Source organism: Rhea pennata, chromosome 1 (assembly GCF_028389875.1).
Source record: "Rhea pennata isolate bPtePen1 chromosome 1, bPtePen1.pri, whole genome shotgun sequence".
NCBI lineage: Eukaryota > Metazoa > Chordata > Aves > Rheiformes > Rheidae > Rhea > Rhea pennata.
In genome coordinates, this window is record NC_084663.1 from 49,319,676 (window position 1) to 49,343,687 (window position 24,012).

A 24,012-nucleotide genomic window follows, 5' to 3' on the forward strand; every position below is an offset into this window, starting at 1 on the left:
TACAACATTTTAGAAACCACAACACATCAAAAGAATTTCAACCCTGGCACATACAATAGAGAAGTGCCAGATGTGCCTAGTCTTTGGGAAACTTCACATTCATGACACTTTTGGACATCTTTTCTGCACTTCATAAAAGTAAACAAGGGCATACACAGTGAATCTACTGTGAAACAGAGGAAAAGCCAGAACATACAGCCCACTCCTGAAGCTAAAACAGGCTACACGGTCCACCCTGCCAAGAAAACTAGGCACCAATGGTCCAGGTCAAGTCAGCATTGCTCAGGAACCTCAATGAAATCTATGCTTTGATTCCCTTACCTGTAATATTGATATTTACAGCAACCATCTTTGCAAAACAATTCCAGATTACATCTACTGAGTAGGCATATATTTCTTATCAGACAACCACCACCTGCAGATTCAGTTTGTCTCAATATACCTTCTCAAATTCTTGCTTGCAGATTCTAAGCTCTTCACTCAGCTTGGCACTTTCTTTTTCAAGTCTACTCCTTATTTCCTGGAGCTCTGTTGTTTTACATTTTTCATTAGCCAAATCTTTTTCTTTCAAAATCTTGAAGAGAAATTAGAAAAAGTATGGTAGAAAAGGAACTTCCAAATGCATTAAAAAACACAATCTAAAGTCATGCAGGACCCAAAACCCTCAGTTACAGAGGTTCCAAGCAAGAAAACAACTGCCTCATACTGCAATCTACCATTAATAGTGCAAACAACTGGCAGCAGGTTCACAGTTTTAGATTTGAAATTAATAAAGTTTTTCCATATGTTTAGCCTCTTAGAACAAATTAACAGACTAAACCAAATTCACTTCAACTATATGTTAAAGCCTTTTGCACCACAATGTTGTGCTGTTAGAGACGTATCAGAAATTAAGGAGGGTGTATGTGTGCATGAAGATTTCAATAGATATTTACCCTGTCACTCTGAAGATCCTGTAACATTTTGGTCTTCTCGCCCAGCTGCTGGTCCTTCTTTGATGCATCCTGTTCCAGTGTAGCCCTCGCTTTCTTCAGTTCCTGAATCTGCTGGTTATTACTAGCAATTCGATTTCTGTTTGAAACTAATTCTTCTTGAGCCAGAGCAAGTTTTTCTTCTGTGGACTAATCACAAAGATAACTCTCCAAATAATCTGTCAGTACAAAAGCTTCAAAAGCTTCAGGTACTCCATAGCCATTTAAATATTTTATTTGTATCCACAGGGAAAAACATTATGTGCAAAACTTAGCTTCAAATTTTGACAGTCAAGTTAGAGAAATTTCTAAGTTACGCAAAAAAAAAAAAAAAAAAAAAAAAAAAAATCCCCAAGTAACACTCCCAGGAACAATAGTTTAATGTACATATTCCAGTTCTGCGTCCTTTCACAGACAGAACCTATAGATAGATATACAAAAGGGCAAGGCAATGAGTGAAAGAAGGAAGACTGTCTAAGGAAAAGAGAATGAACTCACTTACACAAGTATATTTTATTCTCTGGGCAAAACAACTGGGTTATAACTTTAGAGAGTTGTTACTTAAGAAACAGTGAAGCTACAGCATGAAGATTTCAAAAGTCATTCAGTGACTTTTTGTTTATCAATTACTCAATGGAGCTAAAAAATTAACACAATCACGAAATTTTTGAAAATCCTGAAGTGACGTGTAAAACCTAAGAAATGCTACTATCTGGACAAAAGTCTTCACAGTCTGATCTGCATCAGCATTTTAAACACACATTTTAATTTTTTATTCAAAATCCGCTATAGACTATTTTAATTGACATCCAACTATCACCATTACTTAGAAAAAGAATTTGGATGTACCTCTCCACAACAGATTGCAAACCCCAAGTAACAACCTGAAGCTTGCACCCAAGACTCATTCTATTTGCTTAGAGCAAAGTCTAATTCTGTGGTTCTTTTTAATTTATATTGTTCTGGAAGTTTGTTCATTTGTTTGTTTTTAAGCTTCAGGCAAGGGCTAATTCCATTCAGAATCATCTTCTTTCAAAAGCACAAAAGAGAAGGAAAAATGCCAACCTCATCCTCCACCCCTCCAAAATCCTGAATTTTTATGGCAATATTTCATGCTAGAACACAGAATTTGAGGTGGCATTAGTGATAAAATGCCACTGCAGTAAAGGTGTCCTGAAGGTGCACTGGTCAGGATTTGAATTCTTTTCTGGAAGTTGTCACTCGTCTCACTTTCTGCATTTAACTCAGAATTTTTTAAAGCAAAACAGAGGGTCCTTTTGCAGTTTCAAGCTTGAAGCAGGGTGGATCTTCTAGAATACAAATACTGTGGGCAGTGGAGTACTACTATTTTCCTGGCACTGAGAAAGGACAAGAACAGCACCACGATAAAACACTCTCATGAAAAGTCCCATCTTTGCAGTTTTAGGAAGAAGCCTGAAGAAGATACAACCTTTAATCAAAGCAATTTCTTGTAGAAGCAACGTAGTTACATCCAGTTTGTTAGCATGGGATGATAAAAATTTGTCTGTGAAGTGGATAGTGAGTCCCAAGCTAAAAATCTTACCGACAGGATACGCCTTCACCTTCCCGAAGTGTCTTCACTGGACAGCATAGCTAATTGTACCTATGTCCAGACTAAGATAATGTAAACATTTTTACAAGGATAGTAAGTATTCAGTGAACTCTGTATCATATTATGCATAAGCATTTGGTATAATTCAATAGTTTGCAGTATATGGAACCTGGAATTTTTGTGATGTGATTAATAATGATTTTTCCTACCTTAATTGGGAAACAATTCAATATTATTCTAATAGTAAATCCACCTTTTATCTACCTGCTTCTTCCTTTTTGTTTAGCCCAAAGGTCCCTCACAGCACCATTTGGAAACAAACAAAAATCGTGTGGCACATGACTAAACATTCAAGTTATCCTTGTTCCTGGCTCACTCTCCATGAGACCATAATTCAGTCTGTTCAGTGTGATTTGTCTGGACTGCTAAGAAATTCTCATTCTTACCATAAAATCATCCGTCATAATATGATGCCATTTACTTAAGTATTACTGAGTTTTACCATTGCTCCCAGAATATGATAGGTGTTTGCCCATCGAGATACTCCTAGTCATCAGATTGCTTTTTAAGATGACAGACAAACTGATGTAACGAAAATGGACAAAACAAAATATGCCAATCTGCACTCACTTTTGTAAATAAAAACAGACAGTAGTTTGACTGGTAGAGCATAAAATTATTAAAAAAGAAAAAAAAAAAAAAAAGATATCACAGTCAGACTCGGAACAACTTGGGCTGCTGCGGAAGCAACAACAGGTACCAAGAGTAGAACTAGCTAGGTGCTAAGATTTGGGTTTATTCTACCCAACTGAAATGCATAGGTCAGTATTTTAGCCTGGTTGTCCCCACGAAGTCCATAAGGAGAGACAGGGAAGTACTCAGAGATGCTAATCTGATCTCTCTCCCCTTCAAGGATTAGACTGACTGCAGGAAATCTAGGCTCCTGACTTAAGAGGCCTGAAGTTTGGCAGCACGACTATTCTCCCAGAACATCTGCTGAAGGTACACTGACTGTGAGGCCAGTATCAGCGGCAGAGAGACATTCTTTCGGGAACACAGAGGAAACCAGGACTGACTACAAAGAGCAAAAATGCCAAGACTGAAGGACATCTGACAGAGCTCAGGAGTGCCAGGTGCATACCAAGTATGTATGTGCAAACTCAAAATCAAGGCAAAAACAACAGTTCTGCGTTTTTGTCAATGCTTGTATACAAAAAATGTATTTTCCACAAAACAATGAATCCCATGATACATACTAAAATATACCTTCTGCAAGCACTCAAATCGTTCCCATTTTTTTTTTTTTATGTTGACACAGACAAAAATCTACAAGTTTGGTTAACACTGCTGCCTTTCTGTTCATACTCAAAACAGGCTACCTTTGGCTGAAATGGAGTTCTCCCAGTTGTATCTACACATGACTTTTGGGGAGGGCTGTACAAAGTGCAATATTTAAACCAAAGTAAATCTGTAGCAAGTAGTATCCCTAAAATTATAACTATGTACTCACTTTATAATTTGTTACAACACCTCTCACTTTTTCTCCACAATACTGATGGCTTCAAGGTTTGGAGTTGGCTGAAGTTACCCAACTAGGACTTTCTGCTAATAAACCAGATACTATGATTTTAATGGTGTCATTAATTCTTCAACCATGCTGATGGAGCCCCAGGGAGCAGCTGTCTGCTCCACGGCCAGCTCCTGTGGAATGCTGTATCTCCAACTGCAAAATTCACTGTAGCATTAATCAGTTTTTAATCATACATCAGTCTCATTTCCTGTAGCCTGGGAAGGTCAGGTTGCCAACCACACTAGCAGTGATATTCCAACTACAAGCCAGCAGATGGTGCTCTCAGTACAGTCCAACTCATGCTATCCAGTCCTAGAAACTGTACCCACCACCATATTCATATCACCCATATCTTTACAGCTTTTTATGATCTCTCCCCAGGCCTGAAAACTGGCCTAATATTTCGGTGCTACACTATATGAGAATATTTTTTCCCTTGCAGTTTTTATTATTAAAGAAAACCTAGCATTGATAACCTCTCATATTATTGTCAAGCCATGCTTGCCCTGGACAATACTAGGCTTGAAACCATGCTGCCTCAACACAGCTTTGCAGGGACTTTATACTTCTACTAAAAGCCTGGATAGTGTAAGACAACCAAGATCATGTACAAGTTTCAAAAACCTCTATTACTGCCTACTAATATGATTAAGACCAATCTGAATCCCCTTTTCCCAGCCCACCCACCAGCTTCTATTCCAAACTAGATCCAGAATTTGTAGGTTTGGTTCACATCTACCTGTATATATTAAGTCCCCCAGGCTTCATTTAAATGAAATTTATATCAAAAAGCCCAGTTACTGAGCGTTTACAGGTCATTCTATTACTAAGTGTTGATCTAAATGCACTAAGAGAAATTAACTCACAAAAGAGGTTAGTGTGTTTTAGTAACAAACCATAAGAAAGACTATTTCTAAATCGTCTTTGCTTGTTAAGCACGCCGATGTTCTTCATGCCTGCTGTGCAGGGATTCAACTGGAAATAAAGCTTTTGTTACCTGCCACAATTTGCTGTAAGCTCTCTAATGCCGTAGAGGAGTTTTATTAATAAAGCTCCTACGATCTATAGGTAAAGGAGCTATTTCTTTTGCTTTAAATAACCCCAAACCTGGAGTTTGGCTAGGGCTCCACAGATCACATGGGCCTATCTTAAAGGACCACAAGACCTTTAATGATTTCTAGAGTGAGACTGAAAGGCCTACACTAGGACAGGTGAAAACGAGCTGTTAAATTTAAGCAGTCACCAAAGGCTCCCTTTATAGTTAATAAAGGGAACAGAAACCAACATCTAAAAAGGATTAGATGACCTGCCCTCTGGAAGTACCCATTTCTCTCCATAAACTTCAGAAGAGCTTAAAGAAATGAGGTCAGTCAGACACAGACAAAGCTGGACTGGGATTCATCCTAATCAAAAAGATCCAAAACTACAGGAGCACTGGGTCAGCACTGACATGAATGAAAGAGAAAAAAAAAAGCCTTTATTGACTGACTCCATTCCCAACAATATCTAGACTTTTTGAAGGCACTGCATGCTAATATCAAATCAGATAAATTTTGCTTAGAAACGGTAAAAACTTCAAGGACTATATTTAGACAGTCTGTATTTCAGCCAGGTTCCTAAACCAGTTGTTTTTATCAGTTTGACATCTCTGATGGTCTAGAAACAGCCAGGAAGAAGCAGAAGAGGCAGAGACGTGAAGAAACTGACAGCCAAAATACTAGTTAAATTATCCAGAAGAAAGTGATTACTCACAAGCTGGTAGAGACTTTGCCCTAATTAGCTATGCTATTTCAATTGATTGAGAGCTACAAGATAATATGAGAAAAAGTTGCATTAAAAACAGACTTTTAAAGAATATGAAAATAAATCATCTTTTACTTTGCTCCCACAGCTCAGATCACTAATGCAGAAGTAGAAGGGTAGTTTAGGTACACTGACTGACAAACTTGGCATTTAAATTAATTTCAGTAACTCCTTTGTCCCAGGGGAAGGGATGGGACAACACAAAATTCTATGTATAGCAGAATAGCCTTTTCTTCATACAGCTTGCACTGTTTCTTTGTCTTCAAAATGGATATAAACGGATCTATTAAGTCACTTATGACATTAAAACGGTTAAGTACCTTAAGGTCTTGTCTGGTTGCCAACAGCTCAGACTCTTTCCCATAAAGATCCAGCTGAAGTTTTTCCATGTTTTCCTGATGTTTTTCATAGGTCTTTTGCAAGTCTGCTAGTTTTCCTTTCTCTGCTTTAAGCTCCTGTGCTGACAAAATTGTCTGCTGTTGCAGTTTATTCTCCAGTTCTGCCTGAAACATAAGTATAGGAAATGTTACTTAAAATTAATAGATAGTAAAGTAAGCACAACCATTTCAGTAAACTGCATTCCTACTGCCAAATGAAATGAGAAGTCAGTCTGTCCACATATAAAACAGCAAGTCAGTAATGTGATCATTTACAATTTTTAGAGTAATACTTTGTAACTTATTTAAAAACACATAATTTATTATGACAAATTAATGACAATTAATGTCAAAAGACTAATTGAAACACATCAAAAATCTAAATAATGTTTACGCCCTGCACTTTCCACAGACTGAGTAAGGTTACTTTACTTTACTTTGTTGTTGTTTTTCAACCTCAGCATCATCTGAACACCTTAATTCCACATCCTGGCCTTATCGTTTCAAAAAAAAGCTATAGTAAACAGCTTTTTTATCACATAGATAATGATATAAGAGCAGCAGCATTAATGAGAGAAATTTGCATTAATTTTCTTAAAGGAGAGAGGTCAGCCTTACCTTTTCTAAAAGGGCAGTTTTTAATTCAGCCTGCAGTGTTTCACTATGCCTTTTCTTCTGTTCAAAGGATTCCTTCAGTTCTCTCAGCTTTCCCTGGAGATGCTGCTCATTTTTTTCTTTCTCTTTCAGAAGACCCTGAACTTCCAGTACTTGCGCTCGTGCTGAATCAAGTTCTATCGACAATTGCTTAGAAATCTATATTCAAAAGTATTAAATAACTGCATATAATTTTAACTTAAATCATATTTGTACAAGCTTGTAGTACATGACACTGCCTATTGAACTGTGTGGATGACAAAATTTACAGAGTTCAAAAAGAAAGCAGAAAAATTCACAAGAAAAAAGAGGGGAAAAAAACAACCAAAAACCAGGTCAGAATTATTAAGTTTTCAGACTTAGGAAATCCTGCCCCAAAAGACTGCTAGAAGTATCCCCTGGTTGAAGCAACCTGACTGGCATGTCCTATGCTACTCTTCTCTAGACATCTCCTGTTTTCCTCTGCCAGAGACAAGATATGAATCAGTAGTGGCCTCCAGTCTCCTGCTACTTGCAGTAGCAGACACCATACTCATCCTCCTACACGTGCCACAGAGCACAATAGTGCCTCTGCCAGAAGCAGTCACTGGAGTAGCAGCAGTCATCACTGAGGGAAGGTCCATCCTTCATCGATCACCATTAAACCTGCACAAGCCCAAACCCTCAAACTAAGTCTACTGCATGCATCTTTCTTTCCTGCTCTCTTTAGGGAAAAGGTGACAATTTAGGCAAAGAAATTCATAAAATGGATTTGCTGTTCAAGCTACCAGCTAGACCTGATTCTGCAGACTGAAAGCTCAGTCTTTAGAACAGAAATTCATTTTGCCCTTATGCAGTCATAGGCAATTATAAAGAGAGAATTTGCAAAAGCAAAAAATATCCACCAAGGTTATCTGCACATTTCGTACCAATCACATAGAGAACACACTGATTAGGTGACATAGTGATGTCTGAGCCTGAAACAGGCCTGAGGATATGAAATATCAACTTCCCTTGCTAAAAGACTAAAGCATAAAACAAAATGATGACATGCTAATGCAAAAATAACTATTTCACTAATAAAAAAAAGAACTGAGAAGGGCTGAAACTACACACTGTAATACACAGCAGAGCACAGAAAGGTAGCTATAAAACTTGTAACTTAAAATTCAATATTAACATGGAAAAAATCTTTAGTACCATCATATTTTAGTATCCCAAGTAGGTTATAGTTTAAGAATTATAACTTCTTTCACCCTCATCAATCCCAGCACAAAAGATTGAAAATGAAAACTCTTAAAAAAATATTATTATTACTGGTTTTTAGATTTAGCGACAAAAAACATTTATTATTACTGGTTTCTAGATTTAGCCACAAAGTGGACTGCTTACCCCCTCCTTTTTTTCCAGTGAGTTTTTCAGTTCATTCCTTTCTTTAGCTACAGACTCTGTTTGTACCTGGAGCTGATGTTTTACTTCCTGGTATGACTTTTCCTAAATAATAAATGACACAAGCAATTATTTCTGCAAGCTTTTAAGAAGGTATCAGTATTTTCACAGGAGCTATAAAGCCTTGAAAAAGAACATTTTCTTTTTCAGAGAAATTTAGTTGCAGGCGTATTTGCAGCCAAAAACTTCTCAAAAGTTCAGCAGTGGTAAATAGAAAGTCTCAATAATCGAGAGCATCTGACAAAGCCCCAGTTCAGAGAGGCATCTAAGCACAGACGATATCCTGTACTTAACAAATACAACCACGTACTAACGTGTTTCTCTGATTAAGAACAGTCTCTCAGTTTGAAGTTGCTTGTGGCAGCCCTTCTTTTCATGGGAAGCAATAGGCTCATTCTTCTCAGGATGCCAAATTTCTTGAAGTTCTAAAGCTCACGAGCAAGTACATTTGCAGGACTTGTACTCAAATCCAACAACATTTCAAGTCCAAATCCTGTACACTTAAGTCAATGACAAGCCTCTAACTGACTCCAGAATTAGAAGCAGAATCTAGACTCTTATCTTCAAGTCTAAATTGGAGAAAATATCTTTCAAGCTTTTAGAAGAAACATAAATATTTAAACAGAAGTAATTAAGTAAAGTAAACAAAAAGGCTTGTCTTAAAAAGGTGAAGGAGTAATATTATTATTTTGAACTAGAAGTAGAATTTTTATTAGAGTAGAATAAAAGAGCTATGCATGGGTTCTGGGAAATGGTCAGATATAAGACAGGAAGGGAATGAGAAAAATACCCTGACAATGTCTGACATAGAGGTATAAGACAACTTGTTTAAGAAATTTATAAAATATATTAGTATGGTACTCAGTGATATTACTTCCACAGCAAAAGAGGAAGGAAAAAACAGTATTTTAAACCTAACAAGAGTTCATTCTTATTACTGTAACAGATGGTTCTAGTCAAGCATTCGTTGCTTTATCACCACTGTCAGACCTCTCTGAAACGCAAATAATTCTAGTTAAAATACTTTAAGCCAGTCATCTCCCCAAAGGAGAGCTACTGTTACACTAACTGCAGTAAACAGCTTTCCATTATGCCTACAGAAGTGCACGAGAACATTCTACATGAAAGATTCAACAAAGGAAACTATAATGACCACAGAAAAACAATGCTTTCTTCAATATGGTGGCACTTCAGCAAAGATTTTGTTTTGCTTTACAAGGCTGATGTACTTTTAAAGGGGTTTTAAAACACTGTTTCACCACTCATGTCTCCAGTTTTCTTTACCACACTAAAGGTATGCAGAGGAGAAAACGGGATTCCATTGTCTGGCATGAACTCCTGTTTAGTACTTAAAAGCATCTAGACAAAAATCTAAAGTTAGAATGCACATATAAACAACAAAAAATGCAGATTGTTTTTCTTAAGGTAATTAATTTCCATGCAAGCATCATCATATGTACAGTGCTAGGAGTTTCCAGACAGAAAGCAAAGTCATCTTATCGGAGTGTAAACATCCCAAATTTATTGTCTATTGAAAGAAATACTAACCATTTCTGCCACAGCTGTTTTTCCTTTTTGTATTTCTTTTTCTAATTCTTCCTTTCTTTTTCTAAAGGATTCAGTACTTTTTGAGAGCTTTTCTTTGGTAACCATAAGATCCTTTAATAGAGTATCCTTCTCTAACTTCATTTGTTGGAGCTCTGATGTTGCTGTTTGCATTTTACAGTCTAATTCCTTAAGTTGTTTACTTGTATCTTGATTTGATTTCTCAAAGTCTTGTTTGAGGCTGGTCTTTTCTTCCTCTTGCTTTGAAATTTGCTTTTTTGCTTGTTCAAGGGCCTCAGATTTCTTCTGCAACTCCAATTTAACACAAGAGACACTGGGAATACAAAGTAAAACAAAGGAAAACAAAATATTTTTTAGTTGTTCTTCATAGGTTCTTTTGTATGATTAAATGTCTCTAATATTTAACATATTAACTGTACAACTGATTCAAAGCATATCTTTTTCACCTAGAACATCTCAACATCTTATCTCTCCAATGAAGACATACCAGGAATTCTTAAGATCATTTTGAGATGCATTTTCCTTCCTCAAATATTATGAACAAAAGCTATCCCTTTGCTACTTATAAGTAAACTGCAAATTAGTCTTTGAAAGTTACAAAACTAAAGATATTTAGAGATGGATCTGAGTGTATAAAATTCTTCAGATAGATAGCTGAAAACCTGAACAGTGAATAAATTAAAGATGTGTGTATTAAATCTCAGCAGTCAGTGATTCATATGAAAGGATGGGGCAGATGGAGTCTGGTACCTATGTGGCAGATAGACTGCAAGAAAAAGAGTGGAATATAACTCAGTTCCCCTAGCAGAAGGAAGACATCTCTTCTATCTATAGTTTTAAGAAATCATAAGAGAGAAGAACATTTCAATTCTAGATCAAACATTCTAGTTTAAAGTCTGACTTTCTCTGGAAAGTCCTATCACACAAGAAATGCATACGCTTCTCTTTCTGCTTCAAGTTGTTTACTCAGTTCTGCTGTTCGGAGGCCTAATTCTGTAGACTGCTGTCGCTGCTGCTGTAACTCCTGAAGAGCTTGTTCTTTGCTTGCTTTAGCATCAAGAATGTCAGCTTCAAATTTCTGAGAAAGGAAAATAAAAAGCCAGAGATATCATAACACAACCAACAATGCAAAAACAATAAAAAACATAAGTCACCCAGTCTATGAGGATAAATCTTTGTAAGCCTATGAAAGAAATCTTTGCTGTAGAAAGCAGCAACAGTTTTCAAACACTGTCTTCTTATTTCACTAAGCTTGCTATTTGCTTTTCATTATTTAGTTTCTGCAATTCTCTTGCTCCCCCAGAAGTGAACTATTTTGGTAAAACATTCTGAAATTATCCTTAAATTAAATGCCAAGGACCAATTTTAATTGTAAAGTAATAAACAAAAACGCAGAAGTCTTTAAAAATCCTATCCCAAATACCTATACAATAAAAGCCAAACATAGTGTTCAGCTTTGAGGATGGAATCTCAGCTGCCACAGAGTAGGCCAATATAGTTTCAACAATTTCAGATGAGAATTGTTGATTTACATAACCTAAGAACTTCACCATTCTTTATAATAAAACTGAAAAGGAAGACAAGGAAGACAAGAACTACAGCTGTAAAGGGATTCTATGAATGTATGCGATATTTACTATTTTTTCAGAAAGGTACTTGTATTTCTCAGAAAGGTATTTATATGGGGTATTAAAGAACACAGGAGTCTTCAGCCAAACTGCATTACTTTTACTCTTCAATACACTGGCTGTTCTATATGCACTTTTGATTTCGTGCAGTGGCCATAAATTGAAACGCACAAGTTTCTCCCACAGAACACCCGAAGGCTTTTTTGTTTGTTTGTTTGTTTTAAACACCGTGCACTTAGCCGGAGTAACCCCAAAGAATGGTGATGACACCAAAGTTTTTACAGAGAATTGCATTCCTGTTGACAGTATCCACAACCCTGCTCAGATTCACACTTCAGCTCCTAGTGACCTCACAAAAATCTTGTGCAGGCAAAGAGTGCAATTCTAAGCACTCATGTTTGCTGGTTACTTGCAAAACTCTAGCAGAAGGACAAAAATAATAAAAAAAGGAATGAAGAATAGGCAAATAAGAAAGAGATGAAAGCATAAAATACTGCTAATAATGCAAATATACAACTGCTTTATTTTTTAATTATGTTGAATTTTAAACTTCATATAGGGAGAAAACTTTACTTTTCTACTGCAGATTACATAACGTAAGAAAAACACTTCAACTCACTCTTGAGGCACAGAGACTTCTTATCTCCCTCATAATGTGCAACACTGCAAAATCAATTCTGCATTGCTAAGATCTCTTTATCATATGGTTTCATATATTGTGAATTTTGAAAACTAAGAACGTTGAATAAATAATGAAGAAATATTAAGGCCCAAATCTAAAAACGCTGAAGCTTTTAAACAAATGTATATCCTTAACTGAGAATATTAACATCTCAAAACATCAATAGATTCTGCAAAATTGCCATTATTATGTACATTATCATAGAAAAACTAATTCCATAAACAGAATGGAAAACATAAGGTCAAGTTGGACAAAAAATATTTCTCTTGCATAAAAACATGATAAAAAGATTCCATAGAAAGGTCTATTGAAAGGTTTTAGAAATAAATTTAGACAGATAGGCCATGTTATCTTGACCTAACTGATGTTAACACATATTCCCTGGCACTTTAGCTCAAACTCTGAAGGCTATGACTTCAGGAAGTATTAATGTTTCCTCTTGTTATACTTGCCCGGTAGCACAGAGGTTGGCAGAAATACACATACAGGAAAATGATGTTATAGGGGCAATTTCCTAAGTCTGTCCTCCTAGTGTAATATGCGCATTATAATAAGCATGGAAGAAGAGAAGAGGATTAAAGGGAAGCACTGGTGAAAAAGAAAAATAACTTTCAAAAGTGTTATTGATATAATCCTTCACCCCGTAATTTGAGCTTTTATCAAATACTACCAAACAGTAGAGAACATCAGCTTCGGTAAGCTTGGATTCAATACAAACCTTAAGCTGTCCCTCTAGCTCTTCAGTTTTTTGTTCTAAATTAAGATGTTGCTCTTTGTACTCTTTGATATTGGCTTCCAGCTGAGCACAGTACTCCTGCTTCTCATTCAGCTTAGCTGTAACCTGATCCAACTGAATGCTGACCTTATTTAACTCCTGAGGTAAAATACAAATGAGACTGTTGTCAGTTTTTAAATAACTTCCAAAAATGACTAATATCCTCAGAATAATATAGGCTTTAAATTATCTAATGTGTTCAAATTAGAAAGAAAATAATCCTTCTTTTTTATTCTTAGAACAAGGAAATTGAGAGTGGAAAACACACAAATAGTAGCTGACAAAACTTTCAAAGCCTCAATGCTGCTCTTAAATTTCACACACTCTGGGCTACATCTTAATAAACTCCTTTCAAGTTATAAATGGAAGAGAATTTTGCTGTAACAAATGCCTAAGATCCTGCAGTTAATACAGAAATAACTAGAAAGTAACAGCACAAAACCTTAGGGAAACATTTTGCTGTCTTCATGAAATCAAGCACTACTAAAAACGAAAGCCAATACCATGGGAACAGTCAAAACTCCACATACTCAAGATGACTTCAAAGCATTTGGTTCAACATAAAACAACGTAATTTCCGCAAGAGAAATGAACACATTCAGCTAGCAACCACTAAGGCGACAGTTACATCAAAGTCCCTTGTACTCTAAGCAAGCTAGTTTAATTATTAGACTATAAAATAGTTGCAAACAAAAAAAGAAGTATTTTGCTATTTATGGCAGCCACATTCCAACCTTAAAAATGGTGCTAAGTTTAGACCTGCTGGATGTTTCCACTAAGATGACAGTAGCATTGATTTTAACAATGCAAAATATTCAACTTAGCACCCAGTGGAATGCTTCAGCAGGGTAAAGTGCACACAAACCAGCAGTTTCAACAATACTCTTCTGGTTTCTGTGTCTGTTTGCACATAAAAAGTTATTTCAGAATAAAAGCATCTTATTTTGAATTTATCTAAGTCTGCAATTGAAGTTACACGTTTTCACTTACACTCAGTATATTCTACAAACTTATATTCATAACATACAGTTTAGAATAAAATTACATCCTGATATGACAGCTTAAGATTCTGAACCCGTATTCTGCAACAAGAAGATTCAAAAGTCAACTCTTTACAGTGTAGTATCTGTGTGGTCCAAATCACAGCAAAAGAATCAAAGACATATCATGCAGTTAAAATGTGCTAAACGATGATTTCCAAATGCAAACTCAAGTATGTTTATTTAGTTCATGAACCCCTACTGATCTTAGGGGTTTTTTATTGGTTTTTGCTTGGGGGTTTTTTTAGGTAACCTACAAGCATTAGATTTGTAATACCTGTTGCTTATCCTGAAGTGCATGTTGGGCAGTGTCCAGATGATTCTGAAGATCTGCTCTCTGAGCAGCTTTTGATGCCTCTGCTGAAAGTAGCAATTCAGTCTTCGCTTTTACCTGAAAGAAAATTTGTACTTGGCTAAAATGTCTATTTTACTGCAGCTAATTTTAATTTATTTTATACTAATCATTTAGTTTAATAGTAACTACCAGTAGTTTCCATGTGCTAGATTATAAAAAGGAAGAAACAAATTCTCATGCTTTAGGAAACAGGAAAAAAATACCAGGATATGAGAAAGCGTAGCTACTTTTCACATAGAGCTACAAAACCCAGTCCCACTTATCTTCTAGTCCAGGAAAATGGGACAGACTCATTGCATCCACAGACAGGCACATCTGGATAACATCGAACATGTACATTTGAGGCCCTCCAAAATTATTAGAAGATTAATACAAAACATAAACATGCTTCCACGTGTGCCATCTTTCCCTGTTTGTCTTGCAATCCTCCTCCTCTCCAAAAAACACAGGCAAAATTTAGAAAGCAGGTAATGAATGAATAGTGTTGGTGAGTACAGGCAATATTCAGATGTTGTCTGCTAGTAAACTATAGCGTACTATTTTTCTGTTTTTTTATTATTTACCACAAGCAGATTTTTTCATGACCAGACAGTACAAAGTTCAGTTACCTGCATATCAAGTTGTGATACTTTCTCTTTGCTTTCATTTAGCTGGCTATTTAGTTCAGTGATGTTTGATTCCAGTGAGAGCACACGGTCTTGAGCAGCTCTTAGATGTGCCTTTTGCTCCTGCACTTGCTCATGCAAATTCTCTTGGGCTTGTTTATGACTTTCTGACTGATTTTTCAACTTCTCTGTCAGCTGAGTTACCTGCAGATAAAAAAATGAGGTAATTAAAAGGAGGTAATAAAATTAAAAACTATGTCCAGACAAGTCATGCATCTTTTGAATTTTAAGATGACTTACCAGGGCTTTGGAGTCCTGATGCTGATTGACTCTTGCATTTTTATTTCTTATCTATCACAATAAAGCTATACTATGCACAATCCCAAAGCTTAAATAGGTTACCAATTCAAAATGAAAGCAAAATTGGCCAATTTGGCTTTACTGTAACAAAACCACGGTATTAAAGAGACATCAGATGTAGGCTGAACTGAATTTTGGTGTTTGAGGCAACCTCTTTCTCAAGTAAGAGAAACAAACATATATAATATGCAAAATATATTTCTTAGACGCACACATTACTATCATATGTACATATCATAGGAAACATCTAGGATTTTTTTTCTCTTTGCTGATAGAAAGTAAGTCATCGGAACAAAAGTTCTCTGAAATTTCCAGCAAGATACTATAAGGAGTATCAAAAAAAGAGTAGAGTACAGAAAAGATTAATGCCATATCTAATTACACACAAACTAGGGAAATAAAATGCAATATTGAGAACAAGAGAAAGGAAACAGGTCTCGGAGTTCTTACCTGTATTTGCAACGCATGATTTTTCTCTTGTAGCTGGTTAAGAACTGCAGTTTCGCCTTCACCAGCTTGAATTTTTGCATATAAATCCTCTCTTTCTTTTTCTAGCAAGGAGATGTTTTCCTTACTCTTTTGAAGCAAAGCCTCAAGATTTTGAATTTTTTGGTCCTTATCTCCAATTTGTCGTAGTACTTGCTCCAAATCATTCTAGAAAATCGCATAATAGCTTCCTTAATTATATGGACCTTAGAAGTTATTCCTAATGCATAAAATGTTGGATAAATTTATTAAACACAGTATATTTTGTTCTAAATTTATTTATTAATTTACTGAAACTACTATAAAATCATGCAAGTCATTTCTACCAAGTAATGCACTGAAAATAACGAGCTGCTGAAATACACGTTTACATGAGGATCCAAAATAACTAAGTTACCTGGGCTTCTCGTAGTTTTGCTGTAGTATTTTGCTGAAGTGTCTGCTGCTCCTGATGCTGCTGTTTTGCTTTATCTAACTGATGCTGTAATTCAGTGGAATTTGCCACTTTTTCCTTTAGCTTCAAAAAATAATAATAATAAAAAAATCAATGAATAAACACTGTTCAAATTTTCAATAGCATTTAATGTCTATTCTAGTGCTAAAAGATTCTAAGCTTGAATATTTGAAATTTGATATAAAAATAAGAGTGTGTGATGCTAGTTACAGAATCAAAATCTAACCAAAGCATTCTTATACTACTAATAGGTGAATATCTATATCACAAGCGAGATACTATAAAAGCAGTGTCAGACATGTATTTTTAGTTCTCAAAAGTCTAACAGGTAAAGGAGTTTTAGTATAACTTTTTCCAAGAGTTGTTAAGATGTAACATGACTGATAGTACAGACATTCCTAAAACAAAATTATCATTATCACTATTATTATTATAAGATCTAATAGCAACTTTGGATTAGCAGTCTCTCCCCTTTATTGCACTTTTTGCAAGTAATACTGGTCAAGGCTTTGCAAATTAGCTATAGAAAAGGTTTAAAGTTTTGAAAACATACCACTCAGATATTTGGCCAGTCCTCATAGAGGTAGCAGTAAACCAGCAACATATACAAGGTGCTCATTAAAACACATGAAAACTTGACAATTAACAATTAGTAAAACAACTGTTTTCTATACTTCCAGCCTACAGTTTATTAATTACGAAGGACCAATTGTTGTGCCATGTTCACTTTTTTCCTGCACAGGGGGCTTTATCTGACAAGAATATCTACACACAAAATTGCACTCATACTGGCTTAGGTACACCTAAATCTTTTATTATCATAAGATCCTTAGACAAAGTTCTTAAGTGCAAGGAATCCTCTATTCATCTGTAACACACCAAGAACATACTTGTTGCTCATCAGATGCATTTAAGTTCTTTAGCTTTATAAAATCTGCAATGCAAGTGGCATTTAGGCACATTTTGACTATTTCTGCCAGATTTCAACAGTTATCAGTCAAATGAAATTCCTATAAGGACAAACTTTATATACCTCAACATCACAACAAATGTATATACAGGCTATTATCAGAACCACTAAAAAGTAGAGTCTGCATAAAAAAAACTACCTGCTCTTCAGCACGAGAAAGCTTTAATTGCAGATCAGCCACTTGCTGTTCTTTGTCCATTAGTTTTTCACTAGATAGTTGCCTCTGTTCCTTAAGCCGACCATGTGCTTCCCCTAGCTGGCGCTCTGTCTCTAGAAGTTTACTGTGCAACTGCAAAAAAAAAAAAAAAAAAAAAAAAAAAAGTTTTATTAGTCTTTCTTTAGCCAACAACACTGTATTTTAGACATATGCGAATCATAAAATGTTTAACATAAATTTTTATTACCAAGAATAAAACAAGTACATGAATTCAGGAATTCTTTATGTATATGATATACCTCAGAGACATAAATTATGTTTAACAACAGTATCAACTGCACAAGCATGAGCAAATATTCAAAAAGTAGGTAAGAATGACCTAGCAACATTCTCATCTATCTACAGAAGCTCTTCAGTATTAACAGAAAGACAAACAGGGCAATCCTTCCAAAAATACAAGGAATATCATATAAAATAGGAATGCTTAGACCAATCTCATCTTATACAGAGCACGAGAGCGTGCCCTCAGTCCTGCAGATTCAATGGCGCGCACACACACACACACACTTGTGCGCATGCACACATACACACCCCCTCAGTCTTGAAGAAATGTCTTGAAACCAACACTAGTCATTAACACTTCCTTCTACAGTTGCATCATGAAGATCACTTCGTTCAATCACCCTAAATTCTGACTTACACAAACTGAACCAGTCCACAGAGGCACACATATGACCGAAAAATTGTTTAGTTCTTTCAGAAGAACCTTCATCTCACCTTCCTGTTCCTCAGAGTGGAAGCAAAATACAAATTTGCGTTTATTAAAGCTACTGGATCAGCATTCTAGTCATTACTTAAGAGAGTGAGCTTGCAAGCTTACTTACAAGCTTGCTCTGCATCTACCTTCATAAAAACAGCAATTCATTATGTCAACACGAGCTATTGAAATATATCCACAAGCAGGTAATTCCATTAAATTTTTAAATGAGTAAGTATGAGAAATTTTGTCTTTTCAAGACAACAGTAACTGAACACTTGGTTCGAAGGAGAAATAAGAGAAGTTTTTGCCTGGTTTCATTTTTTTAATTTTACTCCATATGTGAGAGGATTTGCATTTTTTACCCACTACTCTTTTACAATACAATTCTACAATGCAACCTGAGAACAAGCAGTTTGTGCAGGTTTTCTTGCTTAGACTGAAATCCTTCCCAAATGTATCACTGGAGAACTTTTGCATTTCCTTTCCCAGGAACTCATGCAGCAATGCATGACTCACACACCCTCCTCTTCATCTTCCCACCCCCAAAATCCTTCCTGAAAACGCCATCCAAATCTGAAGCCAGATTTCAGCTGAGCTTCTTGGCTGCGCTTCAGAAACCTGCATATTTGTTGCCTAGGCAGATTGAGGCAGTTTTACCAAATGAGGATTCCTAAGTAGATAACTAAAATAACTTTTTTTCTTTTTCCTCTTAGAAGACTGATGAGAGAGGGAAAGAGACTCTGGAGGTGTAATACATACATATATAAAGTTCTGTCAAGCCACAATTCTTCCAATGCATAGCTTTTAACATAATCCATTTCAGACATTGACAAAGGGTTTAAGATTGAGACACACTCACTTTCAAATGACAAACTTACAGCAAAGGATTGGTAAAGTATGTCATACTAACAAAAATCAGATTTGTTTTTTTTCTGTTTTAGAACCAGACACGATTCTTCATGCACAAACATTTCTCTAGTCTCACATATTACTCCCCAACTGCCAGAAAAAACAGAGTTCAACTAGCCTTAAAAGTCAATTTGATCAATGTTAAATGAAAATCCTACTTCTGTAACTCATTGTACTCAACAAGAGAACATGTGAACTGCTGGAGGACAGTATGCTCTCAGTGTACTAATGGCGTTAAGTAACAGAATATGTTTGGGGAGAATTGCAAAGGAAGTAATAGTAAGACATCATATTAATCCTGATTTTCATATGCAGAATTGTCTATTCACTATTTAGTTTTAAAGGAAGCTAAGTACATTCAGGTTTAAGGCAAAATGAGAGAGTTTTTACTTCCTTAAATTTCCTATGGGGTAATGAGATTATTACCAGGAACGAAACTACTTCTCATACTCTGCCTGAACTTGCTTTTTCATATCCTCAATTCTTTAGGGCCTCTGCTACACTACTGAACCAGAATAATTAACCTTGCCAATTTCTTGTCGGTGAAGGTCCTCCAAAAATTTTAAGCAGTTGAGGATGAGTTGTCTATTACCGTTATTTGTCACAGAAACTCAGCATTATGGGTTGCACTGTCATTTGACAACACTTTACTTATTTCTGGAGATCCATCAACAAAAGAAGGGCAGGGGAAAAACCGCAAGATGAAGGAAAAGTTCATTTAACAAAATAGTTATATGAGAAGTTGCATGAGAAGGAAGGTGGACAAGAAACAAGCCTCAGATCAGTTAAAGGCTTATTTATTTGCACACAAAAAAAATGTAAATCACAAACTGTCAGAACACAAGAAACAAGCTACAAAGCTTATGTAGGCTCATTAAACATTAATATTCACCAAGTGAAAGCTATCTGCATAAAGACTGTTTGACAGAACAGTTCCAGGTTAGCACAGATTTAGTAAGACTAGTATCCTTTTCAGAAAAAGAGGAGCTATACTACAGATAGATAGACAGATAGATGAAGATATTAAAGGGCATTAGCATTACCAGAAATTAAAATGTGGAAGGTGGTTGGAATTCTAGATCTCACCAAGCGTGACTGGGTCAAAGTTGCTATGATTACACTATTTGCCCCTGATAAGCGTTTGGCCTATTAAAAGGATTCAGGTACAACAATATACAGATACCTATGAGCTTCTGCACTCTTTTATTTCAGCCTTTTTACTTCTGTAATGAGACAGTATGATTATATTTCATTTTCTGCATAGTTGGGAAGATTGCCTTAGCTAACTGGTATTTAAATAAATACATTTGCATACTCCCCTTCAACAAAGGAAGTGCTCTTGCAAGGAAAAGAACAGAGAAAAAAAAAAAAAAAAACAGATGCAAAATTGAGGAACCTTACCTGACCAAGTTCATTTTGAAGTTGCAGTCCATGCTGCTCTTTTTCCTCCCTCTGCTGCTGCAGCTGTTTGCATTCTGCCTTGAGATGCTGGTACTTTGTCTCTACTTCTGACAATTCTTCTTTAAGTTTTTGGTTTGCTTCTGCCTTCTCACCTAGCTCTGTCTGTAATCTCTGCATCGAGGCTTCAGATGCAGACAGCTTGGCCTGAAGCTGCTGGCAGTCCAGGTCCTTCTGGTGAAAGCTTGCCTGCACGTTCTTTTTACTTACAGATACTTCATTATGTTTTTCTTCTAGCTGGGTGTAATCCAGTTCTTTCTTCAGCAGCTTCTCTGTCAGACTCTACAAAGGGAGTTACACAGCAATTTAATTGCAATTCTGCTTAGATCTGTTCAGTGTATTATTCAAATTTCTTCTCAAGTGTTGATCCAAAATAGTGAAGGAGTCTCTCTTGAGTAGTCTCTCCAAAACTGCATTAAAAGAAATGTTGATTTGTATTTCACATTACAGATGTTAATTCTGGAGCCTAGATATCACACAATTTCAACTGAAAGTACTGTTTTTCACAGTCTCATAAGCCACTTAGCTCTTAGTCAGAAAACTACATAAACTCTGTTTCCGTATCTTGAAGACTGATTTGATTCCCCTGAAAGTTCAGATTCTAGGTTATTGTATGGGTATTGGGAGAGAAAAGGAAAATAGTCATTTAAGACTTTAACAGAAAATGGTTTAAAGTATCACTATCCTTCATAAAATTCCCTAAACAATAACATGTGTGATTCAATTCCTGTCTAATTCCATGCAGCAATCCAGCTGGCTCATTTTCAGAAGTATACTAATTTTACCCTAGTTTGCCACACTTGTAGCATGATCTGCTATCCAAATTATGACAGAGAATTACAGAAGAAAAACCGCAAAAATTAGTAACTTTTGTGATGCTGATAAATCACAGAATGAAAAACTCACGATTTAACCTTCAAATTACATGAAAATACTTTTATACTTTAATTCATACCATATAATTTCCTGTCTATAACTCAGCTCAACGGTTGCTTTGAGATGGTTGTTTTGAGTATTAAAACACCAAAAATTATGATTATTTGAAGAAAAGGCATGAACTTCCTTGAGTCTCAGATTTCTCTTACAGCGTTAACATCATATATTGCAAAGAAATATCTTACTATCAATTTTACAGACCTAGACAAAAAATGGAAGAAAGTTATTTACAGACAACTTTCAGCTATCATATAATGCTGCTATCAAATTTCATGAACTAATGAAAACTATGCTGAAATAGAAATAAAATATCTTAATGGACAAAAATTAAGAAAATCTAGCTTTTCCCTCAAGGTTAGTTGAAGCATTAACCTGAATTTCAGAGACCTCCAAGAAGGATAAAGATGCTATGAGGACCATTTCAATTTTCCAGTGACAGTTCTATAAACACAGAATTACAGTTGCCAGGAGGCCCCGGTCCTCATCCAACTCTGGTCATTCTTTCTAGCTTCTTGAAATCAGGTCCCATTTCTTGCTGTATATCTTACTAATATCTATCTCAGCAGAGACAGACGATGCATATCTTTTTAATACTCATGTTCGTCCTACAGTTTCAGTGGCTACTACATTCTCCAGCGACCCTTTCAATTGTACATATATAAAAAAATAATGCTTCTACAGATGGCAGGTTGAAAAACACAGATATTCAGTATCAGTACACATGTACCAAAACATTAGACCATTCTGCAGGTTTGGAACAAAAGGATTCTTAGAGAAGACAATCAGCGCTGTAATTCTAGCTACGCTGAGCATCTTAAAAGGATACTTCCTCATAGTATCCACAGATTAAATCTGTTTTGCTAGAAGAGGAAACTCCTTTTTTTTCTTTACAGACTTCAACAGATGACTATATTTTACCACTAATACGAAATAAAAGTGTCTCTGGTTTCTATCACTGAACAGAAGAATCTTAAAAAAAAAGCGGGGGAAGGTTTGAAAAGAAGCAAACTTGCAAATGGCAACTCTAGGAATCAATCAATCAATATAAGAACAAATATAATTAATTCTCTAATAATTCTTATGCATTCATTAAAATATATACTTTCTAGAGTATACAACTTGGCCAATAAGAGAGACATGAGACATTAAGACGGACACAGGACTGCTGGAGAAAGTCCAGCGTAGGGCTACAAAGATGATCCGAGGGCTGGAGCATTTGCCCTATGAGAAACGGCTGCGAGAGCTGGGCCTCTTCAGTTTGGGGAAGAGAAGACTGAGGGGGGGGATCTTATCAATGTGTACAAGTACCTGAAGGGAGGGTGTCAAGGGGACGGGACTGGACTCCTTTCAGTAGTGCCATGCAACAAGAGGCAACAGGCACAAACTGAAGCATAGGAAGTTCCGCCTGAATATGAGGAGAAATTTCTTCATTGTGAAAGAGCTCCGGCACAGGTTGCCCAGAGAGGTTGTGGAGTCTCCTTCTCTGGAGATATTCAAAGCCCACCTGGATGCAACCCTGTCTAACATGCTCTAGGTGACCCTGCTTGAGCAGGCAGGTTGGACTACATGATCTCCAGAGGTCCTTTCCAACCTTACCCATTCTGTGATTCTGTAATAACTCTGGCTCAAGAGTGAAGTTTCACCATTGAATTCTGGCCTGAAATAGTATATTTTGAAATGTTTCTTGAAAAATAAATCATGCTTTCAATGTTATAGGCATAGAAAAGTTTCTTCATAGGCATATATATATATAAAATGCAAGAATAAAGCACGTAATGAACAGACTGACATCAGGTGTCACCGTTACCCTCCAGAAGTTCAGTGGCAAGGCTCCCACTGCTTTTACAGTTTACCCTCACAATCTAAAATAAAGCTGCAATTCCCATTCCATTAAAGAGAAACAGCCAGCCAGGATCATTAACTGGATCATACTTGTATTGAAGTTATGCTCCTGAAATACTAACATGTCATAGTACTTTTTCATTACAACTGCAAAAGTTAGAAACAAAGTATTAATATTACTACCACTTTATAACTAGATTCACATGTGAATCTGCATGTGAAATTGCTATGAGCTATTTTATGAACAGTCAGTGTAGGATACAAGATCCAAGGCTAGTTTAAATTTTTGAGTGATGTTGGGAAAAGAAGAAAAAAAGAAGGAAAAAAAACAGTTAACATTGTCTTGAAGCAGACTGGGACTCTGGGAAGCATTCAAGAATGTTACATAAAAAAAAAAGAAGCCAAGCGTCTTCATCATCCCATTATGAGTTATTCAAAGGACAACCAACAGCAACAGCTACACACGCTTGGATACGCTGATCTGTATTTTGCAGCTACTTCTCTTTTCCTCCTTAGTCTGATGAGCAACATAACACTGAATGATGAATGCTAATATTTAAAGCAGACAGGTCCTGCTAACAAGCTGCAGCCCAGAGCCACTGTCCCTAAAAGCTGAACTCCCTTTCCCTAAAAGCTGAACCCCCTTCTGCAGT

The 24,012-nt window shown here is 36.1% G+C and overlaps 1 protein-coding gene across 3 annotated transcripts in view; it reads right to left on the minus strand.

Annotated features, from left to right (window-relative positions):
• Positions 1-24,012, minus strand: part of EEA1 (early endosome antigen 1) — an 84,190-nt gene that overhangs the window by 21,385 nt on the left and 38,793 nt on the right. For all 3 annotated transcript variants that reach the window (XR_009959645.1, XM_062585160.1, XM_062585173.1), the window contains exons 11-24: positions 20,525-20,863; positions 17,437-17,586; positions 16,271-16,390; positions 15,838-16,041; positions 15,031-15,231; positions 14,345-14,458; positions 12,971-13,126; positions 10,881-11,020; positions 9,925-10,255; positions 8,320-8,421; positions 6,913-7,107; positions 6,238-6,420; positions 936-1,121; positions 443-574 (exon numbers count right to left, since the gene is read on the minus strand). Coding sequence is in view for 2 of the 3 variants with exons in the window: in XM_062585160.1 (XP_062441144.1) it covers positions 443-574; positions 936-1,121; positions 6,238-6,420; positions 6,913-7,107; positions 8,320-8,421; positions 9,925-10,255; positions 10,881-11,020; positions 12,971-13,126; positions 14,345-14,458; positions 15,031-15,231; positions 15,838-16,041; positions 16,271-16,390; positions 17,437-17,586; positions 20,525-20,863 (2,553 nt within the window). In the remaining variant the exon portion in view is untranslated. The remainder of the gene's footprint in view (positions 1-442; positions 575-935; positions 1,122-6,237; positions 6,421-6,912; positions 7,108-8,319; positions 8,422-9,924; positions 10,256-10,880; positions 11,021-12,970; positions 13,127-14,344; positions 14,459-15,030; positions 15,232-15,837; positions 16,042-16,270; positions 16,391-17,436; positions 17,587-20,524; positions 20,864-24,012) is intronic.